At 36.6% G+C, this 23,744-nt stretch overlaps 1 protein-coding gene across 1 annotated transcript in view; it reads right to left on the reverse strand.

Moving 5' to 3' along the window:
* Window positions 1-23,744, reverse strand: part of THOC2 (THO complex subunit 2) — a gene marked incomplete at its 5' end in the record, with an annotated part of 51,309 nt that overhangs the window by 18,838 nt on the left and 8,727 nt on the right. Inside the window, 16 exons of the mRNA XM_079542012.1 lie at window positions 385-502; window positions 2,241-2,337; window positions 2,567-2,647; window positions 3,091-3,184; window positions 3,926-4,010; window positions 6,185-6,286; window positions 6,377-6,507; window positions 8,437-8,478; window positions 11,390-11,585; window positions 11,757-11,929; window positions 14,803-14,958; window positions 17,324-17,416; window positions 18,267-18,433; window positions 19,989-20,122; window positions 20,977-21,098; window positions 22,392-22,462. Coding sequence (XP_079398138.1) covers window positions 385-502; window positions 2,241-2,337; window positions 2,567-2,647; window positions 3,091-3,184; window positions 3,926-4,010; window positions 6,185-6,286; window positions 6,377-6,507; window positions 8,437-8,478; window positions 11,390-11,585; window positions 11,757-11,929; window positions 14,803-14,958; window positions 17,324-17,416; window positions 18,267-18,433; window positions 19,989-20,122; window positions 20,977-21,098; window positions 22,392-22,462 — 1,862 coding nt within the window. The remainder of the gene's footprint in view (window positions 1-384; window positions 503-2,240; window positions 2,338-2,566; window positions 2,648-3,090; window positions 3,185-3,925; window positions 4,011-6,184; window positions 6,287-6,376; window positions 6,508-8,436; window positions 8,479-11,389; window positions 11,586-11,756; window positions 11,930-14,802; window positions 14,959-17,323; window positions 17,417-18,266; window positions 18,434-19,988; window positions 20,123-20,976; window positions 21,099-22,391; window positions 22,463-23,744) is intronic.

Consider the following 23,744-nt stretch of genomic DNA (forward strand, 5'->3'; position numbering starts at 1 on the left):
GCTGCAACAGCTTTAATGTTAAGATGGGTTACGATGTTACTCCACTCAACAGGGAGTGACCACACTCCAATCAGTTCTGACACAGCAGGACTGCACAACATACAAGCTCGCTGGCTGCTATAATTTGCAACCTGTCATGGAACAAGAGATAATGACGGCTGCTTTCATTAATATGGGATGCTGTGAAGCACAGCAACTAAGGCTCAAGTACACTTTGTCTTGGCTGCCTGTCTGCAATGCTCGTAAATTCAATGGAGTAGGAAGTTTTGTGATAAAAGTAGCAACACCTCTCTCAGCTACACTGCCAGAGGTCATGAATCAGAGTATTCAGAAGCACCATTAACAAGCAACAGCTATTATTAATTAACTTTAATATGAACACACCTCAGCTTTTAGTTGTTCTCCACCAGTCATGGCTTCCAACTGTTCCATTGTCATTTCTTCTGTAATTTCTATCCCTGCCATTTTTTGTACTACCTCTTTTAAAATAAGCAAATCAAAGCTGCACAGAAAACAGAAGTGGAGTAAAAACAAGAAAAATTGTTTAAGAAACACAGGCTATGACATTCGATACACAGTGATAGGCTATCATTTTAATTTGGGAGAAAATAACAGGATGCCACTGCACAGAAGGATGTCTCTATTACAGGTTTGTTTGTTTGTTTTTAATGTAAAAGCATTCAAGAGTTGTATTGTTCATTAAAAACATTTCAGCATTTCTAAAAAGAGCAAGTGTAGTGCTATTAGCTGTAAGTATCAACAAGTTATTAAAAATTCAGAGCTCACTTTTGTTTTTCAGCATGCTTCCTATCATATTTATGTCATCATATCTACTATGAGCATGGAAATCTCAGAAAATTTTTTCTCTTTTAAACTTCAACAGCAGTACTGTCCTAGAAACTGACTGGCAAAATTAGTCTTGAGAGTTGATTTGGAACACAGCAGACATTTTTCACTTAGAACACAAACATACAACACACTCCAATAATCATGCCCTCCAGCAACGAAGCTTCACTTCACGCTCTGAGTTCTCTAAGGCTGATGACCTCTCCTCAACAGAATACACAAGTCATAGTACAAACATTCAAAAAGACTTTTTTGTAGTATCTGAAATTTGGTCGATATGTTTTTTTAAGTAGGTCACAAAAAGTTCTGAATATAGATATTTTATGCTATTTATATGTTTGTTTGTTTTCCAGCTATACGTAGGTTTTCTGCTCAGTAACTGTGCAATGCCAGTATATACTCCAAACACTGGAATATTCCAGTCACAGTGGTAAGAATATTACTTCTACCATCCCAAATATTAATTTGAATGCAAAAAACCACTTAGTCATAACATGTAGTTCATGGGAAAGAAGAAATACAACTTACCCTTCTCTGTAGCTCAATGCCTTTGTACCACCATCAGAATACAAAACAAATTGGGGACAGGGGAGCACATGAGACTGAACGTCTACATTGCGGGGAAGGGGAAAAAAACCTGGAGTTCTCAATATAAATACCCTGAAGCAGCATGCTGTGTTACCTCCTGCTGGCTTTCAGCAACCATATAGGGGTTCATAATAGAATATAAATGAATACTCACCTATGCAATAAGAAATAGTCCATTAAAGTTAATTAAATAAGGAAGCAGTAATACTGACTGATGATGGTAGATGGACAAAAGAATAAAAGGAAGATTCAAACTGCAAACTTTGTTTAAAAATTTTCTTGTGAATGGTCAACACTGATATACAAAAAAGCAGTTCAAAGGTCATTAAGTAAGACAAAGTATTGAAAACAATTAAAAAAAACACAATTAAAAAAATCCCTGCAGAAAGACATGAGAAAAAACCTAGAATTTTGAACAATTTAATCCTTTTTTAAATTACAGTTATCGATAGTTTATTTTCTTTTTTTTAAATAAGGTAAAGTGATTTCTATTACAGTATTACAGACTGTTAGGGCTTTTTTTTTTTTTTTTTTTGCCTGGCTAGGTTAAGAAAATCATATTAAAATAAGTTAGAGTTGAAAAAAGAGTCTTTAAAACAATAATGTGCCACAGCTTAACAATTACAAAAAAAAGCCCAACAAATATGCTACTCTTTTATTGAAATTTCTTAAGCTTTCTGGTAAAATGAGTGGAGGATTATTACTGGAGTATCTACTAGTTGAGTCCTCACATATCAGCAGAAGCAGCAGCCAGAAAAAAAAAAAAAGAAAATGGAGTTTATGAAGCTCAGTTGTGCAAGATTTACCTTTTCCCAGCTTTCAATTGGTTGGCTACGTATTGAAGTAGACCAGCAAGTTCAATCGGGTATTTTCTGAATACAGCACCACAGAAGCTAGCCAGACCTAAAGTAAGGAAAAACATTTGTGATTGAACCCCAAGGCATGCGGCAGAAAATATTAATCCAATCCAAATAAAATGTTGGCAGCATGTCTATTTTTGTAATATAAAGAAAAAGTATTTTCTGATTTGTTAAACTTGTCAGTTCTCCATTCAAAAAATTCACCGGCAGATCCAAGTGAAAGACTGGGCACTTTATTTTCAACATTAGTGTAACAAAATCAAAATACTAACTCTGCAGCCAGCTCGAGATAGTGGTGTCGTCATGCTTCATTCTTTCCTTCTCGGGGTTTGCCAGAGCTTCGATGATACAATCTTTAGTGGAGTTAGAGAGAACACGCGTTTCTCTATTTGTCAAAACAGAAGCTGTACAGAACTTTTGTTCCCAGTTCCAAAATTTGCCATGTATCAGCACAGTAAGCAAGCAAAGCAAACAATACAGAGGATCTAATAACATACAGTTCTGTTTTTAAGAAGTAATGAAGAAAATGGTTACTTATTCAGTCTACAATTTACAGGTTTACTCAGCTTTCAGGAGCAAAGTGAAATCAGTAAAACAACATAAAAGAAGAATTTTCATAGTGTGAAAGTAGGAAAAACAAAGCACTCTAATTCAGTACATGTAAAAAATGCATTGCAAGCTCACTAAAATTTCCAGCAAATAGCAGCAACAGCAGAAACAGTATTTACTGACACAAGAGATTCAATGCAGCTACAACTCCATCAGCACCAGATGTATTAGTTACATAAAAGGATACATGCCAAGACGTCGTAATTGAGTGAAGTGAGGTATTTCAGCGAATCAACAACTGGGGTTATCAAGTTATCGTATTTCTGTATTTGCGATAAAATCTGAAAGCAACAAAGAGACACGTTGAGCTGAAAAAAGAACAGTATCTCTCATACTTCACGTAACAGATCTAGACTGTTAAACTACATTTGTCTTTAAAACCTACACAGAGCACTCCTTGAAAATAGTTTTAGAAGGACCTAAACCACTTCCAAAGTACAAGTAACCTGACTGACTTTGTACCTTCGACAAATCAGTGAAACGCATCTCTAAGTTCTAAAAATAATTCTACGCTTGTACTTTCTTTGAAGTTAGACAATTACAACTTTATAATATCTAAAACCAAAAATCACCAAAATATTTCACTGTTCTGAAGACCTCTCAAGAATTCTAAACCTTACCATAAGTCTCCCTCGACTACCAGTTCAGAAAAAGAATACAAGCAAATTGCCTTAAGTTCCACAGTGTTTCCTCTCCTACATGATTTATACACATATGCTTAAGTATTAATTTCTTCAAGTAACATCTGAACACTAACAGGTAGCCTGGGTAACCCTATCAGGGCATCTTCACACCTCACTGCCATCTACCAGTCTCAAACTAAACACTTAAGCAGATGCAATTTTCATTTCAGTTTCAAGCTATCCCATAGTTCTTGTCACATTTAGTATCTCAGATTTTTGTTTCTGTACTACCAGCAAGTTACCAGACCGAACTGCACTCTCTTATACCATAGGTCCCTTTCCCTACTTAATTATCTATGGTTAGGATATAATAGTATTTAATTACATGTAATTACATACATAATCAAATAAAATGGTAGGATTGGCATGGCTGAGTTTCCCAATCTGTCTTCCAGATGGTTTCACATTTTCCTTAGTCAGACGCCTGTAAAAAAATGTTTTATTACAAAAGTTGAAAGAATAGTACAATAGGTCAGCTCCAATGAAGAACTTGGTTAGCTGCACAGATTAAATCCTTACTAGAGCACATGTTTAAGAAACTGAAGTAGAGAAATACTGTTTCTCTAGGAATCTGAAGTCTATAATCCTATGACGTACAGAGGGTAAAAAACAACCCATTAACCTCATATTACTACGGACTGTATTCGAGTTTCAACTCTGAGTACTTTGCATTTGGAAGCTGTCACAGAACCTATATGACACAGTGAAATAGCCTGTGATGTCATTGGTGACTCATGCAAATTTAATTCAGCCACAGCTCGGTCACTTAGCACTTGTTGCACTGTTTAGATGAGGGGAAGAAGAGCCCCCCAATGCCAATTTTGTGGTGTTGCATCTTCACAGCATCCCCCCAATGAAGATACTTAACATTAAACCTGAGATTGATACAAATAATCATATATGTAATATTAAAGCAGAACGTTAAAAGCAGAATGGTGGCACCTCAGTCTTAGTTTGCTTCCATTTTATACCACAAAGATCTTTATGCACAGTTTCTGCTTCAGCAATCACAACAATAAACCACCACCACAACCACTAAGTAATCTGTCAAAAATTTCTATGGAAGAAGAACTCTCTGTACAACCATGCTGCAATTATTTCTTTCAGTATGTTCCAGAATGATTGATTTAAACGGTTTATACCAAATTCAAAAGTAAAGTGTCCACAAATTAAAAAACCTCAAGAAACCACCACCACCCATCATCCAGACAAAAATGAAGGCTATTTAAGCAAGAAAAAAAAACTGGGAGCAGGAGGTGGTGTTCCACTGTTACAACTATTAGCACATAAGAAAGTACCATTATTTTCAAGTTGCATCACGAGGGCTCCTGCTTAAATAACACATGCTGGTAAACAACATCCTTTCTTACTGTCCTTCATACTGTGAAACTTAGTTAACAGTGACTAATTCAGTGATATATCGTGTTTAAAATCCAATAGCACATTTCTTGAATATTTAAGCTCAAAGCATAACAACCTGAAAGTACAACTTAATTGTATCAAAGTCTTTGTGAAGAAATTTTGCCAATCATCAAACAGCCTCGGTAGAACCCCTGCAAGGAGGCCATACCGCATTTCCAGTTCTCATGAGCACCTCCAGTATGAAGATGATCATTGGAAATGAATCTAGACTTTGATACTTAACAAGGATTTATAGAATAAATCAAGTAATGCTGTTCTCTTTTAAACTGTACTTCAAAATTCCAAATAATGACAGTTCCCAGTCTCAATTCTCTGCCTGGAAGTGGAACAGGACTTAAATCAGATAACACCTTTAAACAAATTGGCCAATAACACAGTGAAATGGCCAGAACAGTCACAAACAACTATATCTTTGATTTACAAGCTTCTCATACCATTAATAACTATCAGCATTGGAGCTCATTTGCATAACAGAAACCTACTGTAGCAGAATAGACACAAACTTTATCATCTACTCCAGCTATGCTCAAAGCCAGAAGAAAGGATCATAATCCTTTCTAGACTCCACATCTGCAGTTCAAAGCCTCTTAGGATATTTCTGTCATGCCACATGGAAACATTCTAATTAAGTGCATTAAAACAAATACATTAAACACAGCATTTGCTTTTGGCCCAAACTACATAACAAGGAGAATCCAAATCCCTGACAACGATATCATAGAGATGCTATTTTTAAGATAAAATTGTTCTGTGTCTGCTTGAAGATGAGAACAAACCACCCAATTCAACTTGTGTTCCTCCTATGAAAGCTACAGAAAATGACAACACTTTTCACTCTGTTGAGAGTGAATGGTGTCCACACCCAGAGAGAATCTGTAGCACTCCTGTAAGCAAAGCAATTCATCAACAGCAGCACATCCGTGGAAAAGTTTTAAACCACTTAGTGGGTCCTTTTTTTCAAATGAAGCACTCTTACTTGTGGCCAACAACTCTGTATTATTATTAATTTGACAGTTTTTAATCACTGTACATCAAATATTCCACAGGCAAGGATCATCGATGAAACTGAGTCATTAGAAAAGGAATACATTTGCCAAGGGTTTTTTTTGTTTTCCTTCATTTGGTGAAATGCAGCACACTGTTACAGCTGGTAGTTTATGGACTCAGACAACTTACTTCATGATATACTTGGCTCGGTCTATGGTTTGAGCCTTAACTTTCACTAGGAGTGGATGGCTATTGTATGTTTCATTCTTCCACTGTCCATAAAGACGGTACCTTGAAAAATGATCAAAGGAAAATTAGTTTTTATACTGATAGTTTAAGATAGACCACTTCCAAAGAACAGAAACAAGCAATTCTACTCACCGGTACTGGTATGGAAATGTTTTGAACATTCCCCAGAGTTCTTCAGACATGCACGCATTGCAGTCCATCAAAGAAAGAGAAGGAAGCAGAACCTGATCGGTAATGCTCAACACGCAGCTGAACAGTACCTCCTGTAATAAAGACAAAGCTCAAGGTAACTACCAGATATAAAAGCAACATGAATTGCACATCTTAGTAAAATAACAAAATACAAGTTGGCCACAAGATTATGACTTCCTAAACAACAAAAAACCAGACCAAATACTAAAAGAACTTAAGTATCCCATCGAACCTTCTCTTAGCTAACTCATGAACCATATATGTTGTCAATATTTGCTTATATGATGTAATTGAGCAATGAAGCTATTTTCAGTGCATTACATTGATATTTTAAAATAATTCATAAAAAGATACACTACAGACTTCCATGAAGTGCAATAGCAGAAAATGGATTTATTTTGGCAACTACCTTCAACGTATTAAGGTATTCCTTTATCATTACTCCAACATTCAAAATTATGGATTTAAATTTGAAAGCATTATACATGTTCTCAAGACACACAGTACCAGTTTTCTTATTCTCAGTATCAACTTGTTTTTTTTAAAAAACATTTGTTTCCCACTGAGTACACTAGAGAAGCCACAGGGGAAATAAATAATAATCAAAAACACTTATAATTACACTCAGCTTAATCCCTCAGAGTCATTTTCTTAGCACTAAGTGAACGTTCTCACAAGAGCACAATCATTAGCACCACATCCTACACCACAGTATGCAAACACTAAAAAATTATCTTTGTCAGTACATAATTCACACTTCCATGTACAAACAGCTACTTGCATCTCCAAATGAGATTTCTTTGCAAGAAAGGACTCAGTCATGGAAACAACAGTCCCGAGACTCTCAACCGCTTCCCAGTTATGAACTCTGTTCTCTTCCAAGCAGCAGTTCCCTTCCAGTCAGGGAAAACCAACCAGTTCACGCACTATTTGGCAGTGTCACTTTACCCTTAGGTCAACTTCCTACAAGACTTGGACAGACTCAGCCTACCACTGATTCCCTGAACCACACGTTTACCTCTCTAACCCACAGAAACGTTCTGGAATGTCAGAATGAGATGAACAATATCTACAGAAGGTCAGTGACCTGTAGGCCATGAGCTCATAGCAACTATGGGTGACAATGGTCAAGTTACTCAAAATCTCCAGTGACTAGTAAGATCGAACTCAGTTATCCTAGTTTAATTATTAGTGCTTTTAGTAACATTTCAGAAACTTTATCTCCCTCCACTACAACTGCAGTAATCAGTAAATCATGACAAGTAGTAACAACAACTTGCTGAACACTATACTAACTTGATACAGAAAGTTTGCTTGTTCGTTTAAAAGAATGAACAGACTTTTTATTAAACAAGTTCAATCTCAACTGGATACCCAGATTTCACTGAGGCCAATCTTGAATTGCTCAATAAAGAAAAGTTGCCCTTTGTATTTTGAGTACCTCCCCTACATCTAATTTCTCCTGATTTCTATGCTTTTCTTAAGATAAGTTACTTAAGATAGAAGATGCCATCATGAGAATCTGTTTACGTAACAGAGGTGTTCCACCCAATTCAGAGCCACTGAGCAGTAAAAAGCACTATGCTAAAAGAACAAAATTAGATTTGAGGAATCCAGGGGAGGTGGGAAAGGCCAACACCACAGTAATGCAAAACTGTGACGTGCTCAAGCTCACCCAACAAGACTACAATGTATATTTTGGTAAATAATTAAATGGTACAGAGAAAAAGGCTGCAAACTCTCTTAAAAAAAGTTTTTTCCTTCCTCTAAAAAAAGCTCGCTCCTCAAAAAATAAGATTAAAATTGACAACATAAATTTACCTCCTTGAATAAAAATAGATTGCCATTTCACTGATGTAAAATACATAATAAAAATCAGCATGTGGGAGGGATGAGATTACAAGAACATTCAGAACTCTGCCAAGAAATACATAGTAGCTCTAGCAGAGTGGATTCATATGTTCGTTTTTTGATTGAAAGTCTCTAAGAAACTCACTCACCATTTTCTCCTTGTCTTCTTGCTTGCTTCCATCAGACTGAAACTATAACAAAGAGAATGAAGTTGATTTTAAAATAATTAGTCTAACGTTTAACAGTTTCAGAACAAGGCTTTCTCAGCACAAGCATACACGAAGAGGGTTACATGACTAGCAAACATTTAATTTTACAGATCTGCTAGCACTGAAATAGTTGCAGGCCTAGTGGGTGGAAGGGCATCTACACAGATCCTCTCCAACTCTTATTAGCACCATCTGCTGCAGTGTATGCTCTCAGTTCTGCATGCTGCAGTGCTTTCATCTATTTCGATATGGAACCTTCCTCCTGCAACCAAGTCTTAATATCTACCCTCATCATTTCTGAATTGTGTAGAGGACACAAGTAAGCTTCATGCATAAATACCTTGGCTCCATTATATTTGTGCGTGCAGCATTTGCAACCCCCTGATAAAGCTTAAAGCTATACTATGGGCTGTTGTATTTTAAAACAGTTCTCTTGGAAAAAAACACAACAGGGAAAAATGAAACCCGCTGACATTTTAGAAAATACCATCAGGCTTATAATACTACTTCATGAATCCAACATTAATTCACCACCTGTGAATACAGAAGTCATTATTGTTCTGTCCTCTCCTATGAGGAGAGGTTGAGGGAACTGGGCTTGTTTAACTTGGGGAAGAGAAGATTCCAGGGAGACCTCATTGTGGCCTTCCAGTACTTGAAGGGAACGTATAAACAGGAGGGAGAATGGCTGTTAATGAGGGTGGATGGTGACAGGACAAGGAATGGTTTTAAACTGAGATAGGGGAGGTTTAGGTTGGATATTAGGAGGAAGTTCTTCCACTCAGAAGATGGTGATGCACTGGAACAGGTTGCCCAAGCAGGCTGTGGATGCCCCTGGAGGCATTCAAGGCCAGGCTGGATGTGGCTCTGAGCAGCCTGGTGACCCTGCACACAGCAGGGGGTTGGAACTGGATAACCATTGTGGTCCTTTTCACGCCAGGCCATTCTATGATTCTATGATTGTTATCATACAAAAACAAAATCTTGACTCTCCTCCAATCAAATTATACTTGGCCTTCTACCTTCTTTGAAACACTTTTATCTTGTCAAATTCGTCACTAAAACTATGTTTTCCTGTTAATTTCAGTATTAGCTACCATGAAATACCATTAAATCACACATTAAATCATCCTAAGAATTCAAAAATCAGATTAGAACCTACAGGAAAGAGTTTTGTTTTTTTTTGTTGTTGTTGTGGTTTGTTTTTTTTTCCTGCATCTCCAACAGCTTTTAAAGCAATGCAGAGTGGATTAGCATATTCTCAGCAGTACATGTGTGTGGCTTGTGAAATTATTTTGCTGATACAAGGCTTTCTGGACTCTGTCAAAACCCTGAAAAAGGAAGACCGATCTGCAATCCAAGATCAGCAACTTTAACTTTACAATAGGAAAAGCAGTAATAAAAAGAAGTTTGGATTTCATGAGGAAATTTCCTGGGCTTTGTTATACTTTTTTTCACCCAAACAAATGCATTATCTAGAAATACATCTTGTGGTCAATTACAGAACAGAAAACACCCCAACCTCCAACTGGTGAGCAATTCAGTAACTGCACGCTGTGCTACGCTGTAGTATCAATTTAAAGTTTTTGGCATACAAATCTAAGTACAACATTTTCTCAAGAGCTGGTAAGATTTACTATCATTAAGAAAAACAAAAACCATACTCTATCACAAGCTACACAAATTCCTTGATGAAACTGGTAACTACTAATGAGTTCATGAAGAACTTCTATAGAAGAGATACTAGCATACTTGAAAGCTCTTTAATTATTGCGAGCAGAACTAACAGAGAAATAGCAAGGTTGAACTGAAATTCAAATGCATAAATAAAATGCACTGATTACACATGTAGTGACTCTGCATGCTTAAATTGGAAAAGAGACAACTGAAGTTTTGAGGAAACCTACATCTATACACACACACACACACACACGTAGATGTGCATATAAATAAATATACACTCCATTTTCTTACTGGAGAGAAGCCTAAAGAAACAGGACTTCCAATTCAATTATCAACAGTCAGAATCATTTCCTCACCTTTCTTTCACAATAATACCCACTCAAGATTTTAGTCTTAATTACAAAATTGCTTCCTTTTCTTTTTGTTCAACTCACCATTAAAAAGCTTATTAAGCTAACACATCAGTAAATGCAAAATCATCTTCAAGCTATGCATGAGCACGAATGTTGCAATGCAATATTAGTAGTCAAACTTTAAACTACTGTATGGGTTAGCTTACAAATCATCTCCAGTTATAAACACATCTACTGAGCATTAAATGGTTTAACATGCTGTTGGCAATAGCGCACTAAAACTTTCCCTATGTTACCTTAACCATTCTGTCACTGATGAATTTCTTCGTAGCGCCAGCCTAAAGCAAATAGCTAAGAGTTGCTCATCCTTGTTGTAAATACATTAAGCTACCATTTTTCTACTACTTATAAAGAAACCACATGTATATATTTATAAATATGAACTAAACTATAACAAAGCAACCTCCATTTTAATGCGTGTATCCACAAAGAAACAAGGGCTTTCTCACAAATCTTTGGTACTGAAACTTAATCACAAAGTAGTCCTTATAATCTGCTGACAGAAGTAAAACAAATTACTCACTTGAAATTATGATTTCCAAATTAACTGCATTTTCAATGCAATTAAGGGTATCTTAATTATCAAAATTGTAGTTATCACTACAGTTTCCAAGATATAAAACCACTATGTTCAAGCTATGCAAGAAATGTTGGTTTACGTTCATTGATTGTAAAATTGATCAAGAATTAAAATAAGATTCTCCAATATTTTTTTTTAAATTATTTTAATATACACATAACAATGCTCGAGCACCTTCTGGCAGGTTCAATAAGCTGTTTGCTTTTATCTCACCAACCTCTTTCATAAAAGCTTTTCCAAGGCGCACCACTTTCGCAAATAAAATGGGATCGTGGGAGAGATGAGGACCAAGGTAGCACAGCATGTTGAACACTTCCTTCCTCAAGTCTTCAAAGCTGTCTGCTTGTTTCGGTGCTCTCTTGTTTGGCAGAGGAGAAATTGGTGACCCTTTAGCCCCTTTTGGTACACCAACCCTAAAAATAAGTTGCACACCATTTCACATGATGCAGGAGTGAAAGTTTTAAGAAAAAAATTAAGAACAGGACAATACAGCCAGGCTTATTAATGAATTTATATGCTTGCAAGTTTTACACACTTTTGCACTATTCAATGGAAACTACTGTTGCAGTTACTTTCCTCTTTACCTGCGGTACAAAGGTTCAATTGTCACGTGTACGAGCTGGCAAAGGGCAATCGCAATGGGCTTATGTGAAGTAGCATAAAATGGAGGCATCTGATCCATAATACTCTGTGCGTGCTGCCAATCACCAATTTTTAATAGAGCTTCCAATAAACCAAGCTTCTGATTATCTGGAGGCTGCAAGACAATAAACAATTAATAAAGTGTGCTCATCTGCCCTTTAAACAGTAGCCAGATGTAGGCTGCAAAAAGAAATCCAGGAAGAAAACATACATAGATACACATACAAGATATAAACACGGAAAAACAAAATTCAGCTAGATGTTTACACAACAAGGACACCTGAACAACAGCAATAAAATCAGTCCACACGAAAACTAACAGCTTCATGAAAGAAACAAGTTACAAAATAAATTGTGTCTGGTCATGCGTTTTTCAAAAACATCAGTTTAATGCAGCTTGCTTCCTTACATGTCATTTTAAGAACAAACAAGCATCTAAGAACTCCTGGCATAACACGTTCTGGATTTTAAAAACATTAATTTCTCTCAACTTTTTCTCCATGGAATTTCTCCTACAAAATCAGATTAAAAATTAAACTTCTCTCTCTCTGAATTTGCTTGTATCCCAAGTCACTAGACTAAGTGCCAATGTGAAAAGTCCAGCTGTAAGGCTACAGAAGACTTCCCACATATCCCACTTTGCAACAAAGAGGGAAACCGTGTCTTGAAGCAGCTTTGCATAGGCAAATTATTGATGTATTACCTCACCAGTCTATTACTAAATGACTCAGTGAAGTAACGGAACGTAGCTAAGTGCTGCAAGTTTGCCATCACTCTAAACCAAAGCTAACATTACATAGAGGGACAGAAGATTCCAACGTTTAAGTCAAATCATTTAAGCATATTAAGGCCCCCCTCCCCCCAAAATAGTTTTCTTTAAAATTGTATAAACAGACATGAAAAACTGATGACAAAACCTGGAAGCTAAATGTTTCTAAAGTTCTATGGTTCGCATGGACTTTTTGTTCATTTTAAAACCACTTTAAAACACTTGCAACTCTCTTTCCTGCTGGTTGTGGAATTAGCAGACAGCCTAGTATACAGTAAGAAGAAATTTTCAGAGTGAAAACATCCATGGTGAAATCACAGTAATGAAATTTCACACAATATGTTTTATTCAAAATATATGTGTGCACATCAGAATAAGATCAGCCTCTGAAATATCAGTTCCTCTGATGCCAAGGATTGTCTCTTTCAGTCACCCTAGAGTACACTAACCAAAGGGTAAGCTGATCCTTTCCTGGAATTGTTGGAAACTTCTCAGCAGTGTAACCAGAAAGCTTGAAATCCACTTCCAGCATGAAGGATTTCTTGAAAATCAAATTGCTTAAAAACAATTACAAGCTGTAACTACTCAGTCAGTATAAACATACTTGTTAAAACTAATGATCAGACTGCACTGTTGTGTGCTATTTCCAAAGCAGTCACTGCTCACACGTACATACTGCTGACTGTATGTCCTCAACTAAGCATGCTCTTCTGAAATATAGCCTCCAACTGCAAAAGCACACAACACAGAAGAGAGTCAATTCGAACTTGCTATGAAGTCTAGTCATACTGCTGAGTTAGGAACTCAATATTTTTTTTAACCCCCTACTCATTTGTTTTCAGTATCATTTTGTTATGCATTAAATGCATCTCAAAAGGCAAGAGAAGATAATGCATTTGCCAACACTAAACTATTCTTATTAAGAGTTGATTATGACACAATAATTCATTTCACGAAAAACAGCACTTGACAGCTCTAAATAAAATTAAGTTAGGAATTGTTATACGTATTTTTCTCTTCTTACCCACATGTGTATTTCACAGTACTTTACCAAAAGTTGTCAAGCTAAAACTGTACGCTGGATAAAAAGCACTCAAATTGAAAATGCCAACAGCTTTCACTTGTAGTTCCTCCATAAACTGCTCAGAGCATATGAAAACATTAATATAGAAACAAGGCTATCAAGAAACAGCACGCACTGCAGAGCAGCATGCAAGGAATTACAGAAGCTGTTTAAGTTCAGCTCATCATTTTCCCCACTGCGCACACTCAGATTGTGCTACTTGTCACTGTAACCCTTCAGAAAAACACTGCAGCTTCCAGCAGAACATTGCCTAGTGCTTAAATTTAAATCTTAGCCATAAAAAACACTCTTAATCCGATATTACTTTAAATACATATGCTCCTTATGCCCAGGAGTTTATCCTTCCATCACAATATTGTGATGTGTATGTGTGCTCCAGAGGATACTGAAGGATACCTAGCTCAACTAACCATAGAACAGATAGACCAAAATGATTTGGTATAATAAAAAGCTGTGTGGCACAGAGATAAAAAACTTAAAGCTAGTGAAAGGAATCAGTTTAAGCAGCAGATTACGACTGCAGCTGGAAGCCAGAGAGCAGTGACCACATCAGCTGCTTAAGGGATGAGAATGAAATTAAGTTTTTCAAGTTAGTAAAGAATAAGAGAAAGAAATGTCAGAGATGTTCTATCCTATCTTGATTCCGTACAAGTAGGAATAAGTAGACAAAACAGCTGGATACCATGAATCAGAAGGATAAAGAAAATGAAAAGCAGGAGATGTCAGCACTCATGGATTTCTCTCTCCTTTCCAGTACAACTACATGATGCAAATAGTCAGCAATTGACCTTTTTTTGTGCATTTTATTTAAATAAGACATGAGTAGCGCTGAAAACACTGAAATGAAGGGGGGAAAAAAAAGTATCTTGAGAACTTTTTAAACTACAAAGCTTAAATAAGCAAGTTAGACCTAGGGCACATTAACAAGACATGACACAGTAGCACCTTAAATATAAAGCACACAATTGCACCAAGATACAGATCTTAAGGCAAAGAGGACAGTTTTGACTTAAAATATACAACTAAAACTTTTTTGTTCAATATTTTCTCAAATATAAAAATATTTTCATAGTCAATGCCTACATTCAGCTTACAGTTGTTTTCTTGAAGACTAAACTCACACACACACACCAACCTTCTCAGTTTTCTCCTCCTCTTTTTCTTTTTCCTTCTCCTTTTCCTCAGTTTTCTCAGAGGATAAGACAACCATGGTGAGTTTTCTCACAATCTGCTTAGCTTCCACTATCTCTCGCTTGTGTTCTTCAATGATGGCATTATCCCCTGGAAGAAGCTAAGAAAAAAGAAAAACATTATTCGTTTTCAGAAATAAGTGATTTATTCCTTCCTGATATTCACCAACTGAGCACCAGGCAGAACCTGTGTTTTTCTTTGACACTAATCACAAACTTACCTCTTGGAAGATTATCCTCCTTGTTATCATAGCTCCAACAGAAATTATACTATTAACAAACTTCTGAAATCAAGGACAGATCAAGAATATACTGTTCACCTTCTACTCCTTACCATCATAGTTCAACATTCAGTAGTAGATGGTATTGTGACAACTGAGCACATGATTGATAATCACATTAAATGCCTTAAAACAAAGAGAATAGTCATGTAAAGAAAACTGTATTTCACCACTAAAAAAATAACATACAGTTATTTTTTATAGCATACATACAGTTCAATGGCCCTTCATTTTATAGAATCACTTAATGCTTGACAGCATTTCCTATTCACCAGCAATTTGGGTTAAGCAGGTGTAACATCTGCTCCTTAAAGAGGTGTTACATTAAGAAACCTGATACAGTAAAGCCTGAGCATCATCTCGTACTTGATTGAGTGAGGAAGATAATTCTACATGCAAGAATTAGAAGTTCAAGCTGTGACAGAGTAGAAAAGGTCTGCTCAAGAGGGACACACTTCAAATCCACACAGATTTCATTCCTAAAAACCAGGCTCAAAATTTTAACTGTAAATGAACAATTGTAACTTACTGCAGAGTTTGGCCCTCTGGCAAAGTAATCTTCTACTGGTTTTAAACATGGGAATTTTTTTTTTTAATTTGATTTTTTTACCTGTTCTCTCCTCTAATAAACCAATAGTAGAATTCAGACAATCATCAACAAAGAAAAGATATGAGAACTCTTCCATTTCTTACAAGTTTGGGGGAAGAAAGAATCCCACTAGGAAAATTAAGATGTTTAAAACACAATCTACTAAAGTTCACAAAGAAATACCTTGTGAGGAAAGCCAAGAAGTTAAATTACATCTTTTGGGTTCAATATCTATTATATACATGATGTCTGTGTGAGCAAAAAGCAGATCTTACAGGACTGAGGGATGGAGGGAACAAGGATATTCTTAATGAGAAGCATATGCCCAACGACTGCTGTACAGAAGGTGCACAATGCAAGTGTTGTATTCTAAGCAGCACGTGTGTTAGACAATTTCAGGGAACTCCCTTAAGTAAAATTAAGCCTGTCTGAAAAAGAGAGGCAGAAAATGGCACGTCAAACATTCAGTCAAAGGTAAAACATGCAGCCTGCCAGAGAACTTTGAAATGGAAGTAGACAGCAAATGAGGTCAAGAATCAACACAAGAAAAGGCAAGCAGTGCAAATAAATGAAAGGGGCATTCCAGCTGTGAGACTGCCACAAAGGCATGCATACCTATTCAGGTCTGAGCCAAGACTGGGCAAGTTCTTAATTCTCAACCTAAGCATTCAATTGTAACTTTATTAACATTTCTTAATAAACCAGAACAATCATCATGCATTCCTCCCTCCACACTGATTATCTGAGATACCCACTCCCACTCCACCTGACACAGTTTTAGCCAAAAAGCATGAATGAAGAAACAGTCAGATTGCTACTAATGCCATTAACTGCCACACAAATCAACAGCACAACTACATTCCAAGATTCCCATAGCTTTAACTAGATCTCACTTCCTTGATGTCAGTGGAAGATTTAAGGGTCTTGAGATACACGGATATTGTGAAATTAAAATCTGGTGCATAATGTAAAAATATTTTGATAACTGTAACATTCTGTTTACCATCTGTCACATCAGTATGCTGGGTGGATGATGGAGTGCCAGCCTCGAGAATTCTCAGTCTCTCAGATTCAATCAGAGTACGCAACTTCATTTTGCTCTGGCAGGCTAACAATTCAGAACTCTTGTATGTGAAGTTACATACCTATCCAGGAATACCTAACTTGTTTTGTTTTTTTTTAAGCTAGTATTAAAATAAAAGGTAAGCTGCTGATCATTCTATCACTTTTTTTCAAAAACCAAGCTTAGAGAAGTACGACACTCCAAGAGTCTAGCTCTTAGGGGAAATTACTCAGGACATTTACAGCCCACTTCCTATCACTTAACTCATCTCCTGCACAGGCAGGAGGTAAATAAATCTAGAGGATAGTACACTCAAAGAAAGCAGTTTTCAGACTTCAGTGTGTGCTTGAGTGAATATGCATCATTAGAAAGCACTGAGAAATTTAAAAGACAGTAAGTGCACACAGACAGGTGTCAGAAGGCATATTATGGGGTTTAAGCTTTAAGAACAGAATAAAACATCTGGCTTTTTTTCAAAAACTATTTTTTTCTTTTCGCGTCTGACCAAGTAGCACTGTGACTTCAGCACTTACATGAACATAAAGATCTTCCAAATCTATGAGATTATGTTGCAACAGGACAGCAGCAACTCTGTACAGGGAGGAAGGTGTCTCACCACTGGGATCCTAAAGACAAGATTGCAAATTAAAAGTCAGGAAAGAAGTGAAAGTACTTAAAGGTACATTAACACAGTTCTCCTTGCTATCATGTCATTTAAGTGATTCAACTCCGAAGGCATATTGCCATATTACTAGAATTAACTGCAGCACACAACCAGAAATGTTCAGAAATGACAAGATTCAGCTACATACACACCTTAAGGTGCTTGTATGCAATTCCTCACATTGAAAAAAATATTTGAATATTCTCTGAAAAGAGTGGTCAGGTATTGGAACTGGCTGCCCTGGGAAGTGATTGTCACCATCCCTGGAAGTGTTCAAGAAAAGCATGGATGTGGCACTTAGGGACATGGTTTAGTGAGCATGGTGGAGGTGGACTGACAGTTGGACTAGATGATCACAAAGGTCACAGAATCACAAGGTTGGAAACGACCTGCAAGATCATCTGGTCCAACCCCCCTCCCATTCCTATCAGTACCACAAGCACTAAACCATCTTTCCCAAACTCACTGATTCCATGACTTTCTCAAATATCATCCAGAATTCCCTTACAAACATGTTTCTGTCTTACAAAGAACAGTGCTTCTATAACTATGTAAGTTAAAATGAAAGCGTCACAATCAAGACTGTTGATTTTCCAAGACAGCCAGCTGACAGCATTCTGCTCTAAAATACATCAGAGAATTCCACTCAAGTCATGAAGTTGTTGCTTTTAAAACTGGAATGTTACAACAGATTAATTTCTACGTTTTTGGTTTTTTTTAAAAAGAACAGCAAAAGTCTTATCACTGACTGAGGTTCAGCACTGAGTAGAATCAACCACCAGAAACAGTAATTAAGAATGCAAATACATTACCTGATAAAATTTGAATTTGAACCCAAGGATATGGCATAGAGTTTGAGGTTCACACATGTACATGTAAGACTCTATCAGTGGTACAAAGAAATCATCATACTCAGGCCTGCACTCATAGACTTCTAGGATAATATCCAAAACTCTGTTAGGATCAAGGTTAAAACATCCTACAGGAAAAGAACAGAGAAGTTTACTATTGCTACTTTTCATTTATATTCTGTTATTAACCCAAAAAAACCATTTGTTTTTTCAAGTTACATCAAACCTGAATTTTAACAGAAAGAATTACATACAGCAGAACAATCTAGATTACCTGTAGCTACACTGACTGTGTAAACTCACATCTAATATTGAATTAGGCAAAGACAGTCAACAGGACTTTCAATCCAAATTACACAAAAAGTATGAAATGCCATCTTAAGGGAACCACTTTGATAAACACAAAGCAAACATCACTAAACCCACTGTGCTTCTTCCTTTCCTCCTTTTCCCCGTGCTGGGGCTCATTCATGCAGCTGCACAGATGAGCCATGTGAACACAGTATGTTATTTTACATTCCCAAAAAGCGATAGTTGGACTGCAGCTAGATCCTGACCCATCTAGTTGCACTGTCACAGCAATTCAGTATTACTGCTAGCATAAGGGTGAACAGTTCATTTATTTGATGGGAGCAGGAACAAGGACACAGATCATCCCATGCCAATGCTGAAAATTTATCTGTATATCACCAAAACTGCAGGAGTCACACCACAAAATAAAGTGCTGCAGTCTACATTTAGACTGCTTTCATCTTTGTTTCGTGAGAAAATTTAATCCAGGCACATCCAACTATGCAGATATCTAATTAGTTTTTCTTTCCCCAAAAGCTATTTCCACTGTATTAGGCCGTGGTATGTCAGGAAAAATGACATTTTACAGGAAGTCTATCTGCAATATTGGAAATCCCAGCAGACAAAAAAAAAAAAAAGCCATCTTCTCCAGCTCTCTTCCAATAGGAGTATTACTAATGGGATTTGGCAGTTTCAAGCAAAACTCTGTGAAAGATGGCAGAATATAAAATATTAGCACAGCTTTTGGAACACGACTGCAACGTCACTGAATAAAACAAGCAACAGTGCAGATACATACATTACACAAAGAAAGCCTAAAACGTATTTAAAACAGGAAATGCCTATAATTCCCTATACTTTACACTTCATAGTTCTACTGTTACCACGAATCAACAAAGAAATATGGAGGAAAAAAAGAAACCACAAACTGAATTACACACAGGAGTAACATTCGCTCCTTCATGAAGAACCACTTTTTCAACTTCTCCAAAACTAGAATATTCATGCACTGAATTCAGTAAAACAGCAAGAAACACTGCTACTTTCTAATCCGCCTGCTGAAAGATAACTGGGACATCCTCAGAAGATGTTACTTCTGAGTGTGTGCTGAAACAAAGCCACAGAAGGTATGTGTGGAACATACTGAAAATAGAGTATTTAAATTAATTGCAACCACACATTTGCAAAACTCAGTTTTCCCAAAGAAACAGGAACTTCCAAATGTCATAATTCAGTCAGAGACAACCTAACAATATGCGTTGTTAACACAGCGTGCCTCCAACAGACCATTTGATCCCCAGATGATCTCAAACAGTTGCCTGAAATCACCCTCCACTGTTGTAAGACCATTTAAGAAAACCAATGACCTTATTTCTCCAACAAATCCCTTACCTATTAAAGATTTGATATTTTCAAGGATTAAATCACTAGTGATGTTTCCAGATAGGTCTTGCCCCAGTTCTGCAATCAGCTTTGCATAACCTTCATTCTCCTCTCGTAATAAATTGAATTTCTGTTGCTTGTAGCTGCAAACAAAGAGAAATCAAATGTTATTAACACATTCATAGTAAAGTTTATTCATGATCTTATAAATATTAAGTTCCCCATACAAATTGCTAATCTTGAATAAATTCAGTAAATAAGTTTTATCAGCTATTGGAAAAATTGGAGAATGCAGTCAAACAAAAACCTTCAAGGGAGCAAGCAGTCTCCAAATACATCCAGCTCTCCTTTTGTTTGAAATTAAGGTCACTTAAAAGCAAGATGATGTTTGTACTGACAATGAATCCTGTTCTTGCATCCTATGCATGACAGTCCCAGAACTACCTATCACCTTAGCATGCTGTTCACTGTTGCAGCTTCATGCGGGAGTCCGCATCTCCATGCGGGACTTGTTGCAGCTTTAAGCGCTCTTTGACACAGAGACTGACATACTGGATGCAGAAAAATACACATACACAAAAATATATACTATGTTGCTAGGACTAGCATAACAGCATTTATGGAAACACTAAATGCTTATGCTTAACACATAGAGCAACAAAAATTTGCTCTTATTTTGCAAATTAACATTTGTGACAAATAAAATGAAAGTATTTCATCTGCACATACAGAAAACATCACAGCAATAGGTCAAATTAGAACAGCCTTCAGTTTCCACATTCTTGAGAAACAGATGAGGGCTAATGAGGTTCTATCATCATCAGTGATTTCCTTAAAGCACAGCAAAATGTTTTTCCTAAAAGAAAACTGAGTATTTTATTAAAACGAACTTTCTTAGAAAACACTGTTACCAAATCAAATACCACTGCTCTTTCTCACCTCACCTTCCAAAAAAAACACAAAAAAAGAAAAAACCCAACCCTTGTCCACAACTTACAATAGTTTTGTCTTTATTTTAACAGATTTCTGGTTGAACTGTTGAGACTGCTTGATCAGTCCTAATGATTCCAGTGTTTCTGGATCTAAACGCTCCTTTAGGACAGTGTCAGATACAAGATACTAAAAGAAAACAAAGACACACATCAGATTTGTCAGCTATGAAGACCCAGACACGTGCACATCATATACCTTCATACTAGTTTTGTAACAATGCCTTTGGAACAAAATCTGGAAACTACTTCACCCAAACTGGAACTTCAGAAGGGTAGAAGTCAGGTACAAGAACACCTTGAATAACAAGCTGTAGAGCTTAATTGCTGGTTACTATACATTGCTTAGCATCCAGGGATGTTATTACAAGAACCACACATTTGTAAAGCTTATGCCCACTCCCCACCATCCATAAGAAAAGCCTTTATTTCATATGATGATTTTTCTTATGAGTTAAGCTTATTCTACATCATTAGGAATGCCACTTCAAAAGACAAGAGTTGGATGCATAAAGAAGTCCTACAACACAAACTTCAGAAGCAAAGTTTCTGTTTAACTGAGGGGGAAAAATGTTCAGCTCTCTCAAAACTCCTTAGAAGAACTCAAGGGACAACTATACCATCTCACCATGATGCAAGAGGTAAAGGTACTCAGAAAGCATCACGTATTAGATTAGCTAAAGTAGTTGAAAAATACAGGCATAGGAAATGGTAACAACACATCCCACTTAATCAGCTGGTCTAATTAAAAGATGTGGTTACCAGCCTTCTTCCAGTATTGCTTGTTTTAAGGATTTTTAAAATTCTCATTAAAGAAAAAAAAGAAGAAAGAGGGAGAAAAAAACCAAAACATAGATGCCTTTAGGAACTTAAGAGTCTCCATTCAGAACGCAGGGCACAACTCTGGATCAAGATTACTTGTATTTTCCCTCTTTCCTGAAAAACCAATGCTTGTTTCTGATAGCACTTCTTGTACTTTAAGTTCTTACTTCATCATTCCTATGCTATATTCTTCCTCCATCCAAAAACCCCTCACTGAACAATAATGCAGCAGCCTTGCTGCACGACAAGGTTGTTCGGATTCCAACAAACATTCTGCTCTTCATTAAAAACAATGGGAAAGTAAATGAACTATTGGTATACAAGCAACTTTGCTTGTGCTCTTGAACAAAATTACACTGTGGGTTCACACTGCTACAACATTAAAACTACATGCAGTATTTTCTAAAAACAGGAAAATAAAAGTGTGACATAGGTTGGGCCATATCTTCAACTTTTAATCAGGACACTTTTCTTAAAAAAAAAAAAAAAAAAAAAAGGAAAGAATTCACCCATCATAACCACAGACCTTTAAAAATCTGCAAATCATCTTCTCAGATTTTGGCATACACATTTACTAAAACAATTTCTAAACGCAACTTACCAAGCATGATAACACCAGCTGAGTAAAACAATCCCTTTTAGTTTTTTCTTCTAAGCAACTTGTTTCAATATCTAGAACAAAGGAAGATGAGAATGGGGAAGAAGAAAAAGAAGCAATCATTACTTGTGGAAACTTGCCTGCCATACTCAAAGAATTTAAATACTTTCTTCCTTAATTATTATCCTGATAAGTGCAAACAACAACGCAATGCAAAGTATCTTGTTTGCACCTTGCTAACTTCCTGCTACCTTTTAGTTCACTTTGATGCCCATGCAATATTTTAACAAATCACATGAAAAGATAGAAAAGAAACCAGAGGAACACCATAACAATGATTACTTCCACTTTCTCTTAGAACAACGTTTATAGCAAGCATTAAGAATCAATAAGATGGAAAGAATAGAAATACAAACTGCTGAAGAAAACTGGGTGATCCTAGCCTTAACATCATAATGTTCTAGATTCCTTTGCCTGGACTTCAGAGTAACTGCTGCTTACTGCCCAGTCACCAGTCTTTTACTAGCTATAATTCTGTATTTCAGTTCTTTCTTTCTTGTCAATGACTGGATACAATTCAGAAATTCATTCCTGTGAGGAGAGGCCATAAAACAATCACCAAGGAAGAATGCTCATCTAGAACAGATGAAAAAAAGGAGTGGAAAACCCAGTAAGATGGAATGTTACTTGAGGGGGGGAAGAGGGGAGGAATAAAGAAAGCAATCCTAATAGTAACAGATACAGCTCAGAGAGGGGGGGAAAAAAAAAGCATTAAACTCAGTCAAAAAATACGCAAGCAGTTACATTGAATTTCGTCTCTGCAGTTTGAAGCATAGCTCCCACTCATACTACCTCTCTGCTACTTGTAGCTGCATGGCATTTGGCTACATAATTTCAGCTAGGGAAGCAAGCACATATATTAATTTCAGTCATTTAAGTAGTTCAAGGAGTGACCCATTCCAGTTCTCTAGCTCAGCTGAAAAGTAAAAGGTGACAATGTAGCACTGCATTATAAAAACCTAATTATTGCAAAGAAAATGATGATACAAGTAGACAGAAATATTAGGAATGAAATAACCAAACTGTATCAATGACAAGTTGCAGAATTCAAGCTACCTACTAAAACTTAACTGATTGTGCACAGCCTGGCTGAAGCCACATCTGTGATGAACAGACTGGCAACAGAATTCACCGAGATCTGTTCAGAAGTACAAAGGAGCACAGAGCAAGATGTTAAAGTGTGATCTGAGAAAAGGATATTAAAATTCTACTAACGATAGAAACAGCTTTGGATCAACAAAATGCAACACAAAAATCCAGAAGTTACTAACAGAGTAAGAAGTACACATCTCTAAA

This window comes from Tetrao urogallus (assembly GCF_951394365.1).
Source record: "Tetrao urogallus genome assembly, chromosome: 13".
NCBI classification, from domain to species: domain Eukaryota; kingdom Metazoa; phylum Chordata; class Aves; order Galliformes; family Phasianidae; genus Tetrao; species Tetrao urogallus.